The sequence below is a fragment of the Vulpes vulpes genome, chromosome 9 (genome assembly GCF_048418805.1).
Source record: "Vulpes vulpes isolate BD-2025 chromosome 9, VulVul3, whole genome shotgun sequence".
Taxonomy (NCBI): Eukaryota; Metazoa; Chordata; class Mammalia; order Carnivora; family Canidae; genus Vulpes; species Vulpes vulpes.
Window position 1 is genome coordinate 56,306,882 of NC_132788.1, and position 22,868 is coordinate 56,329,749.

The 22,868-nt window shown below is 42.4% G+C and overlaps 1 protein-coding gene across 4 annotated transcripts in view; it reads left to right on the plus strand.

Moving 5' to 3' along the window:
* Nucleotides 1-22,868, plus strand: part of CFAP92 (cilia and flagella associated protein 92 (putative)) — a 74,534-nt gene that overhangs the window by 7,576 nt on the left and 44,090 nt on the right. For all 4 annotated transcript variants that reach the window (XM_072720179.1, XM_072720182.1, XM_072720180.1 and 1 more), the window contains exons 7-11: nucleotides 72-159; nucleotides 1,218-1,342; nucleotides 5,202-5,345; nucleotides 9,716-9,900; nucleotides 20,436-21,340. In XM_072720179.1, the coding sequence (XP_072576280.1) occupies nucleotides 72-159; nucleotides 1,218-1,342; nucleotides 5,202-5,345; nucleotides 9,716-9,900; nucleotides 20,436-21,340 (1,447 nt within the window). The remainder of the gene's footprint in view (nucleotides 1-71; nucleotides 160-1,217; nucleotides 1,343-5,201; nucleotides 5,346-9,715; nucleotides 9,901-20,435; nucleotides 21,341-22,868) is intronic.

The window sequence follows — 22,868 nt, forward strand, 5'->3', positions numbered from 1 at the left end:
GGGTAAAGGGCCCTCATTTTTCAATGAACTAGAATGGAACAAGAAGTCCATTTGCTAATAAATATTATCAGATTCTCACCCAGCAGAGTCTGAAACTTTTCCCAAGATCTCCGAGGAATATGAAAAGATACTAAGAATGGAAGATCTTACTACAGTTCGGTAAGGATGGACCCATGTTATTTTGGGGAGTGGGAGCAGAACCCCTTCTTGTACAAGCTGTACAGACTCTCACCAAGAATCATGTGGATTTTTAGTAACTTTACTTAAGTCTGAGCTCATGCAATCCAGGTGAAATTAAAGGAAGAGAGAAAGGAATGCTTGTGTTTATGAAGGCAAACATGCACCATGCTTTTGCACATGTTGGTTTATCTCACTTAATCCTCATCATGGATACTCTGTGGTGTTACTATTTCCGTTTTCTTCACAACATAACAGAGTGGTTAGCGATTTGCTCAAGGTTTTAAAACTGGAATTCTTGGGAATCTTGGGAGTGTAGGTAAAGCCAGGACTCCAACCCATATCTTTGGATCACCAAGTCCACAGGCTTTCCTGCTGTGAATGCATTTGCTTTTGGAACCTAAGAAGGACCGGGAGAAAGAGATTCCTTGGATGCTGTGGGGACCAGAGGTAGAATGGAGGCCCAGCTGGTGGCTTGGGAGAATGGGATGTGGAGAACAAAGAGGCTATGTCATTAAAAAATCTTGATTTTTAAAAAATAGTTTTTGTGTTGATTTGAGAAGAATTGACCTTCTTACATTGTGAAGTTTTCCTATCCATGATTATGGTATATCGTTTCACCTAATTCAGCTTTGCCTCTATGATTTTAATAGTTTTTTTTTTCTTTCAATAGATGTTGGATTGAATTTTGACTGCTTTTATAAAATATATATTATTTTCCATAATATTTCTAGTTGGCTAGAAATTGATAGTACAAGTGTGGTCTGCAGAGCAACAGCATTAGTATTACTGGGAACTTGTTAAAAATGTGGAATGTCAGGTCCACCCCAGGCTTACTGAGCCATAACCTGAATTTTATTTAACGGCATTTCCAGGTGATTCATATGCACATTGCAATTTAAGAAAAATTGGCTCGAGGAATGCAATGTCATTAAAAAAAAAAAACTTCTCACGTTTAGTCCAGTGAATACATTCTTAGATCTGATCTCTGATTTTTTTTTTTTTACCTTCATTTATTTTTCTCTTTGGGAATTTTCTAGATGGAGTATATCAAGAGAAACAGCTGTTTCTTTGGGAGCAGTAGCTGGGACGGAGGTGAAGGAATTAACTGAAAGATCATCATTTAGCAGCTTAACAAACATGTTAGAAAAGCAAAAATTTCAAAGTAAGTTAGGATGGGATTTTGGAATTTTATAATATAACTAGACTTGGAAGAATTATGAAATATTTCAAATTCAGAATACTTTAGAAAGATTCTTTGATATCTGACCCAATGTTACTCGAAATTGAAAGAACACTCCATACACTTTCAATTTACCCACTCCATCTCACCTCATCCAGCCATCCCCACAACCCACCCATCCATCCATTTCATCCCATTCACTTACCCACTTCATCCCACCCAATCACACCACATCCCTCCTCACTCCATCAATGTTTCTATGCTCCTGACTCATGGTGTCATGAACACGGGGAGCATGAAAATCTCTAATGTTAGCTGTAGACTTTCAAATAAATAACTACTGTCCTATTTGAGAGATACTAATGTTGGGGAAGCACTAAAGAGTCAGGTTTATGGAAAGAATCTTGGAAGATAAGTTATTTGCTTTCTTTAAAAAAAGAGTTTATTTATTCATGAGGGACACAGAGAGAGGCAAAGACACAGGCAGAGGGAGAAGCAGGCTCCCCATTGGGAGCCTGATGTGGGACTCAATCCCAGGACCCCAGGATCATGACCTGACCAAAGGTAGACACTCAACCACTGAGTCACCCAGGTGCCCCAAGTTATTTGCTTCTTATGGTGGAATGAGAGAAATGGCATCCCAGTTTGCAGGAGTCACTCACGCAGAAGCTTACAGTCATAGCAACAGACTGAGGGGCAATGGTCCTCATAAGCCACTACATTGATGTCTTCATTCTTGACCTTGTTCTCCTCACCAGTTTTTTAGCAAGCAATTAGGTTTCCAGTATGAGGTGGAATATTCTAGAGCTGGTGCACTTGCTGCCTCCTGGGATGACCCACTTCCTGTTTGTACAGCTGTTAACTGCTACAAATCATTTCCTTAACTCTCTATCAATTAATCTGCTTTTCCTGGTTCGAGTTGAACATTGCGAAACTGCAGAGAGAAGTGACTGCTTGAGGCGGGCTCTCTGCCAGGCATCGCAAACACAGTTGCTCACATTCCTATTCTTAAGGCCCTAAAAGACTAGTTCATACTTTCATATCTGCACACCCTCAACCCTTTCTGAGTTTTCTCTTTTCCAGATTAAACAGCCTTGCTTTTCAAAAAAGTTCCATAAGCATTTTAATGAGCTATTCAAACCATCCTTTTTATTTTGAAAAAAATAGAATACACAGAAAATACAACAATGTATTACAATTTAGGTGTTAATATTTTGCCATATTTTCTTAATTTCTTTCTTGCTCTTTTCTTTTTTTCCTTGCTCTTTCCTCATCTTTTCTCCTTACCCTTCCCTCCCCTCCCCTCCCTCCACTTTCCTCCTCCCTCCCTCTCTTCCTTCCTTCCTTTCTTCCTTCCTTCTTTTTGAGAAAGAAAAGTTTACAGATAGTTTGTTTCCTTTGTACCCTGTGCTTTTAAGGAGCATACCCTAGGGTGCCTGAGTGGCTCAGTTGGTTAAACATCTGCCTTTGGCTCAGGGCCTGATCCCAAGGTCCTAGGATCCAGCCTGTGTAGGGCTCCCTGCTCAGTGAGGGGTCTTCCTTTCCTTCTGCCCCTCCCCCTCTTATGCTCTCCTTCTCTTTCTCTTAAATAGTCTTTTTTAAAAAAGCATATCCTTGGGATCCCTGGGTGGCGCAGCGGTTTGGCGCCTGCCTTTGGCCCAGGGCGCGATCCTGGAGACCCGGGATCGAATCCCACATCAGGCTCCCGGTGCATGGAGCCTGCATCTCCCTCCGCCTGTGTCTCTGCCTCTCTCTCTCTCTCTGTGACTATCATAAATAAATAAATTAAAAAAAAAAAAAAAAAAAGCATATCCTTTTTTTTTTAAGATTTTATTTATTTATTCATGAGAGACACAGAGAGACAGAGAGGCAGAGAGATAGGCAGAGGGAGAAGCAGGCTCCATGCAGGAGCCCGTGGGGGACGCAGGACGATCCCAGGACCCCGGGGTCACGCCCTGGGCGAAGGCAGCGCCAAACCACCAAACCACCCACCCGGGACAGCCTCGGAAGCCCCGAGGGATCCTTTTTAAAGCATATCCTATCCTGCATAGAAATTGGTGTGACCCTTCGCTGCCACCCTTTTCTTTCTGACACATCCATACAACGTATTGATTTTTGCTTTTATGAGTTACAGAGATGATTTCATACTGTACGTACCTTCCTGCAACTTACTCTGCTTTAAGTTTGATTTTTGAGATTTATTTGTGTTCATATATGTAAGACCAGCTCCAGCTCCTTCTTTGTAACTTCTGTAGATGCCCCATTAGATGGATGTGCCATCCGTCACCCGTGGACTCCCCACTGAGGGACATTTGGGTTGTCTCCAATTTCCCACTGTCACCAACATTGTGATAGTGAGCGTCCTTGTGCAGGTCTCTATTTGCATGTTCCAGAGAGTCTAGGGCATTTGTCCAGTGGGATCACAGGGCCTGGGAAACGCACCTTGACCCTTCAGGAGATACTGCTGGTTTACTCTCTGGTTGTACCTATTTGACTTCCTGACAGAAGTCCTGAGAATTCCAGCTTTTTCACGTTATCAGCCATGCTTGGCATGGTCAGGGGCTTACTTCCTGACTCCTCGTGGGGTTGATAGCATCTCATATGCTTATTTGGTCACAATCCTATGTGATTTGCCTGTCCTGTTTCTTTGCTTATTTTTCTGTTGGGTTTTACACTTTTTTAAAAAGATTGTTTTATTTATTTATTTATTTATTTATTTATTTATTTATTTATTTGACAGAGCAAGTGCACAAGTGGGGTAGGGGAGGAGGAGTAGAGGGAGAGGGAGAAGCAGAGGCCCTGCTGCGTAGGGAGCCCGACTGAGGGCTCAATCCCAGGACCCCAAGATCATGACGTGAGCTGCAGGCAGACGCTTAATGGACTGAGCAACCCAGGGGCCCCTGGGTTTACATAAGCTTTATTTTTCACATCTTCTGGATAATTACACATTGCCACTTAGATGCTTGTAAACATCAGAGGCCAGGGTAACTTACCCTTTTACTTTATGTACGCTGTCTTGTTTTTCACACCAGTCATTAACTATTCCTATTTTGTACTTTTGATAGAGTTTAAGAAATCCTTCCTCATCCAGACATCAGTAGAGCTGATGTATTCTTCTAATGATTTTGAAGTTTTTTGTTTTCCACCGTTAGTCTGCCATTCATTTTGCACATGGCATGAGGTGCCAAGTAATTTCCTTTGCCTCCAAATGAATAGCAGTACAATTAACGGACTAGTCCACCCTTCCCTCTGATCTGAAACACCACCTCTGGCATCTACTGAGTCCCCCTTATGCATGCAGTATATTTCTGGGCTTTTGATAGTCTGTTCCATTGGTCTTTATATCACGGAACAACTAGCTCATGGCTTTAATTACCATAGACATATAGATCTTATTGTCTCTCTCTTTTTTTTTTCCTGGATCTAAGCTGAGTATTTATGTACCTTTGCTCATTTACTTCTCTCACACCCTAAAAAGTGCTATTGCCTCCATTCTCCAGATAAGGTGATTGAGGCTCAGAATGGGTAAGGGGGGAGATGTGGTTCTGGAACCTTGTGATTCAACTCCAAAGCCTGAACCTCAGCCCTACACTGTGGTTAAGAGCTGACTTGAGGGAGAAATTTGGCATCTGGTGTTGCTGTGATCATCATCCAACCTCGGCCCCCTCTGCCTGTTAACTGACAACCAGTCAGCTGTCCATATTTAGACCTCTTCTGGGTGCTGGGGCAGGGCAGCAGCACAAAGGCACCTTTCTGAATCTCTGCAGCATGTGTGCATTCACATATGGTAGCTTGTATATGAGCTCCTTTGAACACTTATTTCCTTCCTTTGATTGCACAGTTAAACGGAAGGAGTCAGAGGGGAGAAAGAAGAGCCAGAAGAGAAGGAAAAGATCTCAGGAGGAGGAAGTTGACCTCAAGGTGGAAGGACATTGGAAGCATGGTGCCTTCTCCACTGAGCTGGTGGTGATGCCACTCCTCGCAGGTGGTTACCCCTGGTCCCAACAGGTTTTGGTCATCTTGTCACATATGGCCAGGATGTCCATAAACAGGATGCTTGCGTTGACCAAGCCTCTGTTCCGCCACCTAGTTTCACGCTCACAGTCACTTCAGCAAAGTGGAGGTAAGCGTCTCCACTGTACAGAGGAGAAAAGGGAGGCACAGAGAGGTCACGTGTATTGTTCAAGATCACACAGCAAGTAAGGGTGAGGCCAGGATTTGAACTCAGGACTGATTCCAAAGAAACCTGTGAGAATAACTGTCCTGATCCTGTTTGCTAAAATAAGATGCCGCTTTTTATAAACACCTTCCTGCAGATTGTTATGCAAACATCGAGTGGAGGAAATGGGGAAAGGAGCCAGTATTTCTGCCATCATGTCATTTACTGCTCGCGACAAACTTGGAATCTGCCAGCGAACTCATAGGGGTGCTGTTGGGGTGCCTGTCCCTTGCTCTGTGAGGACTCAAGTCCCAGAAGGCAGAGCAACTCACCTGAGGTCACATAGCTCTGGGACAGAACAGGAGTTTCATTCTTTTGCTTTGTAAGATCTATCACAATTTAGAAACTAGATTTTCTATGGTTTGACAAATAATAAGTAGGTTTGCATGTTGTATCTGTACGTTTTGATAATGGAAAGCTCAGAATATGTTTTGGGTAAAATTATGTGACTTCATCTTAAAAATAGTAATATGGGGGGAGACCCTTTTTTTCTTTTCAGAGAAAATAATTGCCTGCCTGCTTCCTTGTAGGTGAGTTTGCTTGGGCCATCAGGGTGGATGTATGTGCCCTCTGCTGGCCAACCTGCAGAAATTTAGGCTGCTGTCGAGATGGTAGCAACCCCTGCGGCCACTTGTGATTTTACCCCATAGAAGTTGTCCCACAGGTGCTGGGAAAATCACAATTTTGACAAGTTCTTGTGCTGATGTTGATACGTTTTGATAAATACTATTATCTGTTTAGTTTTCACTTTTTTTCAGATCTTATTTATTCATTTGAGAGAGAGCGCGAGCTAGAGAGAGAGGAAACACTACCAGGGTCAGGGCAGAGGCAGAGGGAGAAGCAGGCTCTGCACTGAGCGGGGAGCCTGATGCTGGACTCCATCCTAGGACCCTGTGGTCATGACCTGAGCCCAAGGCAGATGCTCAGCTGGCAGAGCCACCCAGGCATCCCTCTAGTTTTCACTTTTAAATGGATTTTTGAAAATCAGTTTTTACCTAAAGTTGGGCCTTCGAGGCTCTCTTAGCTTTTCACTGGCACAGGGGTCTTTTCTGGAGAAGTGAATTTTCAGAGGCTCTTGCCCACTCTCAGGCTGTGCTCCAGGAGGACTCAGCATCTCCAGTAGTGGTTGCACGCTCCTGCTGGGAGCAGACATCTCCGGGGAATGCTTTGTGGGCTGAATCCCCAAGAGAAACCCCTGCCTTTGGGTGGATGAGCTCCAGATGACCTGCTAAGTTTGCATTGAGGTGACTTTGCTTCTTAATTTTGTTGTGAGAGGAAGGAGCAGTTCAGATGGTCTCAACCAGTTTGGTATGACCATTTCCAGCAGGGTGAAGCCAAGAGTTGTCTGGGTCTCCCTTCTCTCCAACTTGTGCCGTCCTGGCCCTGACAGTTATTCCTAGAGCACCAGTGACAAACAGACTTTGGACAAGTTGCCCACTTTCTCTGAGTCCTTCAACTCGCGTTCTCATCTGTAGAAGAGGGGTGAGAATTCCCACCCTAGAGGGCTGCAGGAAGGGTCACAGGAGGTGGTGTGTATGAACTGCTTAGCAGGGACTCTTGCACACAGTAGGACTCAGAGAGGTCACTGGTGTGGAGGTGGTAGCTGCCTCTGTCAGAACATTTGGGTGGGCTGGATACAGGGCGCTGGGCCTCCAGCAAGGAAGATAGAAAGATAAACCTCCTCCCTTGTACTGATATCATGGTTTATGGTCAAAAGCAAAGAAGGACCTTGGCTTGGCAGGCTAACTGTATATTTGTTTTTGCCATAAAATAATAGTGTAAGATTATTCCAAAATCAGCATGATCATTTTTGGTAATCATCTTCAATTTCAAATTAGGCCCTTAGCATTGTATCCCTTAGTGGTGTGTGCTGATTAGCCAGGAACCCATTAAGATTCCAGAAAGAGGGGATCCCTGGGTGGCGCAGCGGTTTAGCGCCTGCCTTTGGCTCAGGGCGCGATCCTGGAGACCCGGGATTGAATCCCACGTTGGGCTCCCGGTGCATGGAGGCTGCTTCTCCCTCTGCCTGTGTCTCTGCCTCTCTCTCTCTCTCTCTCTCTCTCTGTGACTATCGTAAATAAATAAATAATTTAAAAAAAAAAAGATTCCAGAAAGATTCTGTGTTTGGAATGAACTCTTGTTTTTACTGCTTAGTGGAGAGGCCAAGTATAGGTGGGCAGGGCTGGTTTGGACATGGATTCCATGGCTTATTGGCCAGGAGACCTTGGACAATTTCTTAACATCTCTGGATCTCAGCTTCCCTAAGTTTCTGAATGGTGATTTTTTTTTTTTTTAAAGATTTTCTTTATATGGGACACCTGAGTGGATCAGTCAGTTGGGTGTCTATCTTTGGCTCAGATGTGATCCCAGGGTCCTGAGATCAACTCTCCCATCAGGCTCCTTGCTTGGCAGGGAGCCTGCTTCTCTCTCTGCCTGCCATTCCCCCTGCTTGTACTCTTGCGTTGTCTCTCTCAAATAGATGAATAAAATCTTAGGAAAAATAATATTTATTTATTTGAGAGAGAGAGAGAGCCCAAGCAGGGGGAGCGGCAGAGGGAGAGGGAGAAGCAGACTCCCCACTGAGCAGGGAGCCTGACATGGGGGGAGGTTTGGTCCCAGGACCCCGGGATCATGACCTGAGCCAAAGGCAGGTGCTTAACCCACTGAGCCACCCAGGTGACCCCTGAATGATGATTGAGTGCATGTTTGCACTTGAAATTTCTTCTAAACTGGGCAGCCTTTCCCATGAAAATATTTACAACATTCTAGAATACAAATCATGGTTAGTTATGGCCTTAATGAGTTAGCTTTGTTGGAGAGAAAGACATGGGAGCACTGAGGGCTGTCCCCAGGAGCTGCACATGGCCCCATGCTCATGGCTTGTGCAGATAGCTGCACACCACTGGCCCATGACTTGTTTTGGAAGGGACTCTTCATTCTGAGTGTGAGTGACTGGGCTTTTGTGTGCTTTAGAAATATGTTCACAAGCATCGTGAAGGCAATAGAACTAGTTTTTTTGAGCATGCACTATGTGCTGGACGGTGTTCCCAGCACCTTTGCAAACATCAACCCTCTTAATCCTCTTCACCCTAAGAATGGCAGGATCTCTGCCTATTTTGCACATGAGGAAATTAAGCCTCAGAGAGCTTCTAAGAGGTTCAGGATGTGAGCCCAGGCCTCTCTGCTTGAACAGCTGGAGGGTTTTACCTACCCCCATTCTGTCCCACACCAATAGGTCTCTACCTGATAAAATGCATGGACCCCTTTCATGAGAAAAATATTCTCACAGCTACCTGTGTGCCATGCAGTGGCTCCATTCACCCACCCCTTTCCCTAGTTGTGCTGTATAGCAAAACTGTCATAGCAGGAGGTGACTGTGCTTGATTTGGCTCCAATGTCCCAGTTCCATTCTACATCAGTACCTATGCTTTTCTCATTGGACCACACCAGTTAAAGTAGCACCACTGGCCACCGTAGCAGAGACACTGGCATTATGTGTTTTTGAATGTGTTCTGTTCTAAAATAATTGCCTAGAGCAGCACTCTCCAATAGAGCTTTCTGCGGTGATGGGACTGTTCTAGCTCTGTGCTGTCTGGTCCAGTAACTCATAGCTACACATGGCTACTGAGCATTTGAAATATGACTCATATGATGAAGGAACTGCATTTTGAATTGTACTTCATTTTAATTTAAAGTTAAGTAGCCACACATGGCCAGTAGTTACTGTACTAGAATGGTGGTTCTAAACTGCCTGGGGAGCTTTTAAAAACCCTTGTGTGGAGGCTATGTGCCAGACTAAGCAAATCAGACTGCTTGAGGGTACCATCCAAGCATCGGTATTCCTGTAGATGAATCAGGAAATGCTTATAATATTACAAGATGATCATCAAAATTAAATCACAACAATTGAATTCTCTTAGGTAACTTACAGGACCTCAGTTTGAGAAACTGGCATATATATAATGTTGCCAGTAGGTGTTTGCCAATTCTATGAATTTTTTTTTTTTTTACGTTTTCTTCTTTTGGTTATAATTTATCATTGGCTCTTCGCAGGTTGTCTGATCCCTCTGTGCTTGTCTTGGGGCTGTCATGAGTAACAGTCTAATGCTGTGTGTGTTTTCCTCCCCACCCCCCAGGATGGCAAACTGTTGTGAGTCGTGGCAGAGGGAAGTCTGCCAGCATTTTAGATTGTTTTCTGACTTTAAAAACAGAAGTTCCTATCATGACCGAGGAGCAAAAGCAGGACTTAAACCCCCTGACCATAAAGATCAAGTGTGTTTCCTGTCTTCCATCACAACCTGTTCCCCACCATGAACTAGAGGTAAGAATGAGCCAGAAGAACTGATTTGAGAGCTCTTTTCCCCATCCAGTTGCCCATTACATGTCATCTCTAATTCCCTCCAATGGCCTTATGTGAGATGTATCGTCATCTCCATTTCACCATGTAGAATCTCACAGTGAGACATGACAGATTAGGTTCCTGGGTTTAGGAGCTACCAATTCTTTTTTTTTTTTTTTTTTAAGATTTTATTTATTTATTCACGAGAGACACACACAGAGAGGCAGAGACATTGGCAGAGGGAGAAGCAGGCTTCCTGCTGAGCAGGGAGCCCCAGGTGGGGCTTAAACCCAGGACCCTGAGATCATGCCCTGAACCAAAAGCAGATGCTCAACCACTGAGCCACCCAGGTGCCCAGGAGCTACTAATTCTTGATGCCTCCTCACTACACTGCAGGTGTCCTTCAAATGCAGGTAGTAATCCTCTCTTCAGAAGGAGCCCCCAGGCTTCATGAACACAGCAACAGTGCTCACATAGGAGCTCACTATTTTGAACCAACCGGGTTCAGCACTGATGTTTATCCTGCGAGTTTCCTTTTTCCTCTTCTGGTGGGATCCTTGTCTCCTGGATTCTGTGCTCCTCGTGCTTGGTTTGCTATCTGGTTTTGCTGGACCACATCTTCCTGTGGCTTCCTGAGAAACAGTTAAGCTGAGCCAGGGATCCCCCATGTAACTGTCACTGTACTCAAGACACAGAACTCAGGCCGCCTGGGTGGCTCAGTTGTTTGGCGCCGCCTTCAGCCCAGGGTGTGATCCTGGGGACCCAAGGATCGAGTCCCACGTCAGGTTCCGTGCATGGAGCCTACTTCTCCCTCTGCCTGTGTCTCTGCCTCTCTCTTTCTCTCTACATCTCTCATGAATAAATAATTAAAATCTTAAAAAAAAAAGACACAGAACTCTTCCATCACCATAAAGATCTCTCATCCTACCCCTTTATTGTCACAACTACTTCCAAACCTAGCACCATCCTTAACCACTGTGTTTTCCATCTCCATAATTTTGTCAGTTTGAGAATGTTATTGTTGTGGGTTGAATTGTGTTCCCTCAAAAAGGCATATTGAACACTTAACTGCCAGTAACTCAGAATGTGACTTTATTTAGAAATTAGGTTATAACAGAGGTAATCAAGTTAAAATGTGGTCATCAGGATGGGCCCTAATCCAATATGACTGATGTCCTTATGAAAAAGGGAAATTCAGATGTAGAGACGTAGACAGAATGAAGACTATATGAAAAGATGTAGAGAGAATGCCATGTAACGAAGAATTATGCTGTCTTAAGGCAGGAAATATCTGGGCCTACCAGAAGCTGGAAGAGGCAAAGAAGGATCCTTCCTTAGCATCCTCAGAGGAAACATGGCCTTGCTGACACCATGATTTTGCACTTTTAGCATTCAGAACAATGAATTTCTGTTGTGCTAAGCTGCTCAGTTTCTGGTAGTTTATTATGGCAGTCCCAGAAAATGAACAGTTCTATAAATGGAAACACCCATCATGTGACCTTGTGAGATTGGCTCCCCGGCTCCATTCAGCATAATGCTCTTGCGTTTAGCTGAGTCATTTTTATTCACTTTTTAAAAAAAAGATTTATTTATTTATTTATTCAGAGAGGGAGAGAGAGAGAGAGAGAGAGAGAGAGAGGCAGAGACACAGGCAGAGGGAGAAGCAGATTCCATGCAGGGAGCCTGACGTGGGACTCAATCCCGGGTCTCCAGGATCACACCCCGGGCTGCAGGCGGCGCTAAACCGCTGAGCCACTGGGGCTGCCCATTTTAATTCACTTTCAATTGTTTTTTTAGGCCATTTACTTTTAATGTAATTATTGATATTTTAGAGCTTAAGTCTGTCATTTTAAAAGAAAACAAAGAGAACATGAGCAGGGGGAGGGGCAGAGAGAGAGGGAAAAGCAGACTCCCCACTGAGCAGGGAGCCTGACTTGGGACTTGATCCCAGGACCTCAGGATTATGACCTGAGCTGAAGGCAGACACTTAACTGACTGAGCCACCCAGGCACCCAAGTCTGCCATCTTAATATTCATTTTCTGTTTTCTCTGTTTTTTTTTTGTTTGTTTGTTTCTTTGGTTTTTTTTTCTTGCCTTCCTGTGGGTTGTTTGAAAACTTTTTAGAATTCTATTTTGATTTATCTAGAGTATTTTTGAATGTATCTCTTTGTACAGGTTTTAAGTGGTTGCTCCAGAAATTACATTATGCATACATAACTTATCACAATCTACAGGTGTCAACATCTTTCCAGTCAGAGTGAAGTTTAGAAACCTTACCTTCAAAAAAAAAAAAAAAAAAAAAAAAAGAAACCTTACCTTCCTTCAAATCTGTTTACCCTATCTCACTTATAATTGTCTTAAATATTTCCTCTACATAGACTGAGACTCACATCAGATGATATTATACTTTTTGCTTCAACTGTCAAATGCAATTTAGAAAACTCAAGAGGAAAAAGAAAGTGTATTGTATTTACCTATAGATTTGCTCTTTCTAATGTTCTTTTTTCTTTTCTGATGTTCCAAGATTTCTTTTTCTTTTAAAATTATTTGTTTCAAGAACTTCCTTTAGTCACTCTTTAGGGTAGATGTGCTGACAACAAATTCTCTTAGTTTTTCTTTGTCTAAGGATGTCTTCATTTCTCCTCTATTCCTGAAGGCTAGCTTCATTTGATTTAGAATTTGGGGTTCACATTTCTTTTTCTTCAGCATTTGAAAAAAGTCATGCCATTTCCTTTTGACCTTTATGGTTTTTTGATGAGAAATCAACTGTCATTTGAATTGTTCTTTCCCAATAGAAGTTTGTTTTGTCTCTGGTTTTCAGAAGTTTGGCTCTATGTCTCTGGGTTTATCCTGTTGGGTTCACTCAGTTTTCTGAAACTTAAGGCTATGTCTTTTTGTCAAATTTGGGAGATTTCAGCCATTATTTATTTGTATTTATATTTATATTTATTTGTTTGTTTATTTATTTATTTATGATAGACATAGAGAGAGAGAGAGGCAGAGACACAGGCAGAGGGAGAAGCAGGCTCCATGTCGGGAGCCCGACGCCAGACTCGACTCTGGGACTCCAGGATTGCGCCCCGGGCCAAAGGCAGGCGCCAAACCGCTGAGCCACCCAGGGATCCCCTGTTTTTTTTAAAAAAAGATTTTCTTTATTTGAGAGTGAGAGCACATGTGTGTGCAAGTGGGGGGCAGGGGCAGAGGGAGAGAGAGAGAGAGAGGGAGAAAAGCAGACTCTGTGCTGAGTACAGAGCCCCATGTGGGACTTGATCCCAGGACCCTGAGATCATGACCTGAGTGGAACTCATGAGTCTGATGCTTAACCAACTGAGCCACTCAGATGCCCCAGCTATTACTTCTTTAAATACCTTTTAGCATTTTCCTTTGTCTTCTCTGCTCCTGGGACTCCAATGTCATGAATGTTAGTTCATTTTTTATAGTCCCACAGGTCCCTAAAGTTCTGTTCATTTGTTTTTACTCTATGTTCTTCAGATTGGGTACCTTATATTGTTTTATCTTCTGTTATTGAACCCATCCACTGAGTTTTAAAATTTCAGTCATTGTATTTTTCAATTCTAAAATTTCCATTTGGTTCTTCTTTATATCTTCTGTTTCTTTGATGAAACTTAAAAATTTTTTTCATTCGATTCAATCATGTTCACACTTGCTTTAAAATTCTTGTCAGATAATTCCAAGATATGTCACTTTGGTGTTAGCATCTGTTGATTGTCATTTCTCACTTTAGATGGGATTTCCCAGGTTCTTGGTATGATAAGTGATTTTTGAATCATATATTGGACATATTAGATATTAAGTTATGAGACTCTGGATCCTATTTAAATCTTCCATTTTAAATCTGCCAGTGGAAGAAGGGGAACACTGTCTTATTCCCATTAGGCAGAGGTGGACATCTGGGTTCCCCACTCAGCAACCATGCCCTGGGGACATATACCATACTGTTTTGATTACTGCAGCTTTGTAATAGAACTTGAAGTCTGGAGTTTGATGCCTCCACTTTTGCTTTTCTTTTTTAGGACTGCTTTGGCTACTTGGGGTCTTTTGTGATTCCATACAAATTTTAGGATTGTTCTAGTTATGCGAAAAATGCTGTTGGTATTTTGATAGACATTGCATTAAGTGTATGGATTGCTTTAGATAGTATAAACATTTTAACAGTATTTGTTCTTCCAATCCATGAGCATGGAATGCCTTGCCATGTCTTTGGGTCATCTTGGATTTCTTTCATCAATGTTTTTATAGTTTTAAGAATACAAGTCTTTCATCTCTTTGGTTAAGTTTGTTCTTAGATATTTTATTGTTTTTGGTGTAATTGTGAATGGAATTGTTTTCTTAATTTTACATTCTGTTGCTTCATTATTAGTGTATAGAAATGCAATGGGTTTCTTTACATTAATTTTGTATCCTACAACTTTACTGAATTCATTTATTCTGGCAGTTTTTTTTGGTGGGATCTTTCAGGTTTTCTATATATAGTATCATGTCACCTGTAAATAGTGCAAGTTTTACTTCTTCCTTACTTTACTTCTTCCTTACTTCCTTGGGTGCTTTTTATTTCTTTTTGTTGTCTGTTTGCTGTGGCTAGTACTTCCAGTACCATGTTGAATAAAAGTGGTGAAAGTGGACATACTTGTCTTGTTCTTGACCTTAGGGGAAAGACTCTCAGTTTTTCACCTGAGAATGATATTAGTTGTGGGTTTTTCATATAAGGCCTTTGTTATGTTGAGGTACATCTCATGTAAACCTACTTTGTGGAGGGTTTTTATCATGAATAAATGTACTTTATTAAATGATTTTTCTGTATCTATTGAAACGATCGTATGATTCTTATCATTTCTCTTATTGATGTGATGCATCATGTTGATGATTTACAAATATTGAACCATCCTTGTAACCAGGAATAAATTCTACTCAATTGTGGTGAATGATTTTTTTTTTTTGTGAATGATTTTTTTTAATGTATTGTTGGATTCGATTTGCTATTATTTTGTTGAGGGTCTTTGCATTCTATATTCATCAGAGATATTGGCCTATAGTTCCTTTTTTCTGCAGTATCTTTATTTGGTTTTGGTATCAGGATAATGTTGCCCTGATAGAACTAATTTGGAAGTTTTCCTTTCTTTTCTATTTTTTGAAATAGTTTGAGAAGAATAGATATTAATATTGCTTTAAGGGGATCCCTGGGTGGCGCAGCGGTTTAGCGCCTGCCTTTGGCCCAGGGCGCGATCCTGGGGACCCGGGATCGAATCCCACGTCGGGCTCCCGGTGCATGGAGCCTGCTTCTCCCTCTGCCTATGTCTCTGCTTCTCTCTCTCTCTCTCTCTCTGTGACTATCATAAAAAAAAAAAAATCTGCTTTAAATGTCTGGTAGAATTACACTTGAAGCAAATGGTCCTGGACTTTTGTTTGTTAGGAGTTTTGTGATTACTGACTTATAATTTCTTTGCTGGTAATTGGTCTGTTCAAATTTTCTATTTCTTCCTGATTCAGTTTTGGTAGGTTATATGTTTCTAGGAATTTATCTATTTCTTCTAGGTTGTCCAATTTGTTGGCATATAGTTTTCATAATATTCCCATAATTGTTTATACTTCTGTGGTGTTGGTTGTTATCTCCCCGCTTTTATGTGTGACTTCATTTATTTGGGTTCTCTCTCTCTCTCTGTTGTTGATAAGTCTGGATAGGGGTTTATCAATTTTATTGATTATTTTTGAAGAACCAGTTCCTGGTTTCGTCAATCTGTTCTATTGTTTTTTTAGTTTCTATGTCATTTTTTCTCTGCTTTAATCTTTATTATACCTTTCTTTCTGCTGGCTTTAGGTTTTGTTTGTTCTTTTTCTAGCTCCTTTAGTTATAAAGTTAGGTTGTTTATTGAGATTTTTCTCACTTCTTGAGGTTGGTCTGTATTTTAGGGAGGATTTTAGGCCACATGCTCTAAACATCCTCCCTAAAATCACTTTTGCTGTGTCACAAAGGCTTTGAACTTTGCATTTTTGTTTTCATTTGTTTCCATGTATTTTTAATTTCTTCTTTTATTTCCCAGTTGACCCATTCATGTTTAGTAGCATGTCATTTCACCTCCAAGTGTTTGTGGTCTTTTTGTTTTTGTTTTTTGTTTTTTCTTGTGATTGACTTCCAGTTTCATAGTATTGTGGTGAGAAAAGATGCATGGTATGACTTCCATGTTCTTGAATTTGTTGAGGCTTGTTTTGTGGCCTAATGTGTGATCTATTCTGGAGAATGTTTCATGTGCACTTGAAAAGAATGTGTATTCTGCTGTTTTAGGATGGAATGTTCTTTTTTTTTAAGGTTTTATTTACCCATTTGAGAGAGAGAGCGAGCGAGCACTAGTGGGAACTGAGTGACGGAGGGAGAGGGAGAAGCAGGCTCCCTGTTGAGGAGAGAGGCTGACATGGGGCTCAAGTCCAGGATCCTAAGATCATGCCCTGAGCCAAAGATAGATGCTTAGCTGACTAAGCCACCCAGGTACCCGTAGAATGGAATGTTCTAAATGTATCTGTTAGATCTAGCTTGTCTAATATATCATTCAAAGCTGTTGTTTCCTTGTTGATTTTGTTTAGATTATCTGTCCATTGAAGTTAGTGGGGGTATTAAAGTCCCTCACTTTTAATGCATTATTATCAATTAGTTTCTTTATGTTTGTTATTAGCTAGTTTTTGTGTTTGGCTGTTCTTATATTAGGTGCATAAATATTTACAATTGTTAGGTCTTCTTGTTGGATTGTTCCCCTTATGATCATGTATAGTGCCCTTCTTTGCTACTTCAGCTTTTTTTGACATCCATTTGCATGGTAAATATTTCTCCACCCCCTTACTTACTTAAAATTCCAGGCTTTAGGTCCCACTGGTTGTAAGAGCTCATGAAATTTGGCCTCTCTTGCTTTTAGTGCCAAATGTTATGGGAATTTGTCTTCCCCTTGTGGGTTCCCTAGTGTGCAAGTCTGTTTTTTGCTTTTCTCTCCACCACTGGCTCCATCCCCACCACAGATGGCCACAGTCCATTTTGTTCCCCAACCATGTCTTTCCCCTTCCTGCCTTCTTTGATGTGGCTTCTTCTCTGCCTTTAGTTGTGGAGATTCTTTTGCTGTCTTCAGATTGTTTTCCTGGGTTGACTCACTGAAGTGAGTGTTATCTAGTTGTATACATGGGAAGAGGTGTGCTTAGAGTCTTTAGCGGGGGAGAGGGAACCTTTTTTTTTTAATTAAAGATTTTATTTATTTATTAATGAGAGAAAGAGAGAGAGGCAGAGACACAGGCAGAGGGAAAAGCAGGCTCCATGCAGGGAGCCCGATGTGAGACTGTGATCCGGGGTCTCCAGGATCATGCCCTGGACTGAAGGTGGCGCCAAACTGCTAAGCCACTGGGGCTGCCCTGGGAGAGGGAATCTTAAGCAGACTTCTTGCTGAGAGCAGAGCCTGACATGGGGTTCGACCTACAACCCTGAGATAATGACCTGAGCTGAAACCAAGAGTTGGTTAACTGACTATGCCACCCGGGTACCTCTCAGATTGCATACTTTCTGTTGACCTGTAGTCAAGTTCACTTATTCATTCCTCTGCCATCTGCATTTTGTTCTTTGGGCCATCCAGCCAATTTTTAATTTCATTTATTATATTTTTCAGTTCTAAATTTCCCTTTGGTTCTTCATTATGGTTTCCATTTTCTGAGACTGGCTACCTCCCATTTGTTTCAAGAATGTTTGCAGTTACTTGTTGGAAAATGGTTATAATTGTGGTCTTAAAGTTTTCATCAGATAATTCCAATATTCAAGTCATCTCAGAGCTGGCATCTGTTGGTTGTTTCTCCCCTTGAGCATTGGTCATTCAACATTCCTAATTCTGTGTATATCAAGCAATTTTGGATTGATATATCTTAGAAATTTTAAATATTATGTTATGAGACCCTGAGTCTTATTTAAATCCTATGGAAAGAGACACCTGGGTGGCTTAGTGGTTGAGTGTCTGCCTTTGGCTCAGGTCATGACCCTGGGGTCCTGGGATCAAGTCGCACATCAGGCTCCCCACAGGAAGCCTGTTTCTCCCTATTCCTACATCTCTGCCTCTCTCTCTGAGTCTCTCATGAATAAATAGATACAATCTTTTTAAAAAATCCTATGGAGAATGTTGGCTCTTTTGTTTTATTAGATAATAACCTTACTTGGGGTCAAGCTGTAATTTCTAGTTTACCTTCTATGGCTGTGGTTTTAAGGCCTGTTCAGTTTTCTAAGATTTTGTAGTGATAGTCAGGTCTTTCCTGCATGTGCGGTACTCAGGGGCCAGTCTGAGACTTGTGTTGTGGTCTCTGTTCAGTTCTTAAGACCCCTGGTATGCTGCTTAAGGCCAGATCCACACACATGTAGAGTTCAGGGATAAGCCCAAGTTTACCTATAAGTTTATGGAATCCCTTTCTTGATTTTCTCTCCTTTCTACCCTCTCCAGGTCCTAAAGAGTCCTCTTCCTGGTCTGCTGGCTTGAAAGGTGTACCTTTAGTGTTTCCACTCTGACATGCCCTTTCTGGGACTCAGTCTACCTCTGAGGACAGGTGGTGGGAAGATATGTAGACTAAAAACAATATTGAGGGTTTGCCACATGGTTTTGTATCATAATTCCTCTGCTCAAGTTATTTCCCTCTTCAGGTTTTTAGGTGCCTGCCCAGCTGCTGCCACTGCCATCAGATTGCAGCTTTGGAACTTGAACTTGCATGGGGGCAGGGCCAGGAAAGAAAAATAGCAGGAGATCCCTTCAAACTACTCTTTCTATCCTATGAGGATCCCTCCTTCCATTCCTTAGAGTAGAAAGAGAGGGCTTCTCTTAGAGCTCTGTCCACACCTGGTTCATGATTCTGGGATTCACGTTTCCTTTTGAGACCAGTTTATGACATATAGGAGGAAAATAAAACCCAGGAAACTCATAGCTACATTGTTTGTACTTTGAGTTTGGTTTCCATTCCCAATTTACACATTACCTTTTACTTTACAGAGGCCTCTGATGGCTGCTCTGGTTGCATTCACTGTTCATCTTTTACTATTTTTTTCTTTTTTATTATTTTTTTATAGATGTTCTTTTAATATTCTGTATATAAGTCCTCTGCAAGATGTATATGTATTGTACATTTTTTATGCCAGTCTAGGGTTTAACTTTATTTGATAAAATCCATTTTATCAACTTTTGGCTGTTATAATTAGTGCTTTTTGTGTCCTGTCAAAGAAATCTTTTCCCATGTTAATGAAGATTCTCTCCTATGTCTTCTTCTAGAAGATGTATAATTAAAATTATACCTTTATATTTAGCCTTTATATTTATGCCTTTATATTTAGGTCTATGATTCATCTAGAATTAATTGCATTTTCCTACCCATGAAAATTGTACATTTCTCTATTTAGATTTTCTCTAATTTCTCTCTGCAATATTTTGTTCTTTTCAGGTACAGGTCTTAACACATCTTTCACTGCATTTCTTTTTAAGCATTTTATGTTTTTATGCTGTCAAAAGTGATATTTTAAAATTATTCATTGCTAGTAAATAGAAATATAATAGATTTGACCTTGATGATATTCCTTTTTATACGCATAACCAAACAAATATATTTTGTTTATGTATCTTGTCATTCTAATATTTTATGCCTTTGTGCAACCACCTTTGCTAGTAGAATCTTTTACCTTTAGATATTTTGTGATTTTTACTATGATTTCACATTTAGTTGAACTTTCTCTGTGGGGATTCTTTGAGGCTTAGGTTGAAAGTGGATGTCTCTAGAAGGTTTATTGATTACTCCTACCAAGTACCTGGGAGCATACCAACCCAGGATTATTTAAAAATAAATTTTCAGTTTCAGTATAAAATAAATAGTACACTTGGAGTGTGAATTCAGATCACAGACTTGCATAAGGGTTAACTTTTGATTATAAGATCTTAACATAAGGTTAAAACATGCAAGATAAACTGTTTTCTGTCTCTCCTTTCCATCTCACTCTCCATGCCCTGTTAAGCCCCAGGGTTCTGAGCTCTTCTTCACCTTGTTGTAGCTTTCTGCTTGGATACCTATTAATATGCCAAAGGTGAGCCCATGCCAACCTTCCAGATGGATGTCTGGGAGATATGGATTACCTTTTCTAAAAGCCAGTTATCTCTACGTTTTTTACACCTAGCCTTGGGCTTGGAAGTAAAAATACAGATGTGCAAAATGCATGTGGCCTGTCTTTGTGAGACTCAGAGGAAGTATGGCTAATACTTATTAGGCCCCTGTCTTGTTCAGCCACCATTTTGGTGCCTTCATATATGTCACTTAATCCTGGGGATGACCTTGCAGAACAGGCTCTCTCATTGATATTTTTGTGGATGAGGAAACCCAGGTCACAGGAGCTGCGGGGTGGTGAATGTGACACTAGGATTTGAGGTCCCTGTGAGAACCTTCCTTTAGAGGGGAGGCAGAGTGACTGCCACTGCAGCCTACTGATCTCCTGTCACCTCATTCTTTCCTAGAGGCTGTGCACCCCTGTGTACTGCAAGTACCAGTTCTTTAAGACTCCAGTTCACAGAACAGAGGGGCAGCCCCATGGCGTCCACATCCATTTCCAGGACATCAATGTCATCTTTCTGGGGGCGATGCAGCCCAGTGACCTGAGAGAATACCTGGAGGGCCCCCCCATGGTGGTGGAAGTGCATGACAGGGACCGCAAATTAGAGGAGTATTCCCGGAAGCCCACCCTGTTTGGGGATGACCCTCTGGACTCATACCTCAACCTCCAGGTCCTCATCTCTCCAGAAGAGACAGAGAGCAACCCCTTTGAATCCCACAATAAGAGATGGGACCCTTATGGGGTTGCCCAGGTCAGTTTTGCCGACCTTCTCCTCGGCCACAAGTACTTGAACTTGGTCGTCCCCATCCACAGCTGTGAGCCCAAGCCCACACGGTGTGGACGGGATGGCAGGAGCAGGAAGGTTGTGGGATTCCGGGTGCCCACAGATGGCTTCCAGCACAAGCCACTGCCCATGGGCAACTACATCGAGGCCAACTCCCTGCTCAAGCTGCGGGTGGACATTGCTGTGCCCCTGCGCGCCAGAGCAGAAGCCCCGGACCCAGAGCTCACACGTAGCCAGTTTGGCCGTGTCATTTTCGTGTTTGACTCCAGGAAGATCTCCCTCCTCTCCAGCCTCCTGCGGGACATCACCATGATCAATGCCAAGGCCCTTGATCTGGAGTCCTACCCTGTCAGGAACATCCAGCAGATCCTGTCAGCCTTTAAGGTGCGGGTGAAGATCCAGGAGAGGCAGGACCTGGATGTGCTCACTGGCTTCCACCTGCTGGACGGGAAGATCCACCTTCTCATTCTGGAGGGTTTGGCTGACCAAGGCTTGAAGCGGCTGTGGGACAGCCATCAGAGCCGGTGGGTGGATGGTTTGTCTGTGTTTCGTGTAAAAGTCATGGTGTCTGGATGCTGAGTCAATGGGGGGATCTTTTGAAGCCAGGCTCGGGTTTAGAGTCCTCATCTGCCAGAAAGCCCTGTTGACTCAGTTCCTCTTGGGATTTATTACAGAGCGCTTCACAGGGCTCCATTATTTGCCTTGATCCCAGGAGGAATTGCTTGCCTTTGGGTGAAGGGAAGACTTTAGGACCCCATGGAAGACAGGGTGGTTCAGGAAGGTGGGTGCTCCCTTCAGACTTCTGAGGGGCCTGCTTGGCTAACAGGGAGAAGAAAGCTCTGTATGGCCTGAAGATGGATACCACAGGGAAATAGATTTCCATGCAGTCTAAGGAAGGCCTGATTATTGTGAGGCTGGAGAAGCTGCCTAGGCTGCAGAAAGTTCCTCTTCCCTGATGGCCTCCAGGAGCACCTGATGGCTGCTCAGCAGGGATCCTGTAGAGGCAAAGTTCAGATTCTGGGCTGGAGCAGGTGGCCCCATATGGTCCTTCCATCCTTTAGTTTTGGCTTCGTGACAGTTCTCTTTTCCTTTCATTATTTGCAGGTATCCTAGTTGGGGTTACAAGAACCTCTTTCCTTTATTTTTATTTTTTAGATTTTATTTATTTAAAAAAGAGAACATGAGTGGTGGTGGTGGGGTGGCAGGGTGGCAGAGGGAGAAGCAGACTTCCTGCTGAGAGGGAGCCCAACATGGGGTCGATTCCAGAACCCTGAGATCGTGACCTGAGCCGAAGTCAAACACTCAGCCAACTGAGCCACCCAGGTGCCCCAGGACCTCCCACTTTTAGTCTGGGAACTCCCCGTCTCTCTTCAGAGTTCATACCCCAGGACCAGATGCTGACAACAGCAGGTAGTCCTGAGGTTGAGTCCATCCATCCGTGAGAGGGGAGCAGCTCTGTGGGGACCTGTCTCGATGTGTTGGTAAGCCACGTTGTGCTGTGGAGAAGCTGGACTTGTGTCTAGTTTTCTGCCCAACAGAACTGAAAACGTGGGTCCACACAAAAACTTGTATGTGAATGTTCACAGCAGCATCATTTATTATAGTCAAAAAAGTGGAAACAACTTGAATGTCCACTAACCAATGAACAAAATGTGATACATACACATAATAGAATAATAGTCAGCCATGAAAAAGGAATGAAGTACTGATACACACACTTTGCTATGGGTGAACCTTGAAAACCTACTGAGTAAAAGAAGACATAAAAGGCCACGTGTTGTATGATTCCGTTTATGTGAAATGTCTAGAACAGTCAAATCCATAAAGATAGTAGATTAGTGGTTCCCAAGGTCTCAGGGGAGGGATGAAGGAGAAGTGGGAAGTGACTGTTACTGGGTACAGATTCTTCTTGGTGTGATGAAAATTTTCTAGAATTGGTGTTTATGATTGCACAACATTGTTAATATATTAAAAACCACTGGACTGTGAAATTAATTAGGTGTGCAGTAAAGAATCTGGCCTTGCCCAAAAGGTCTGGCCTTTGCCTTTTGC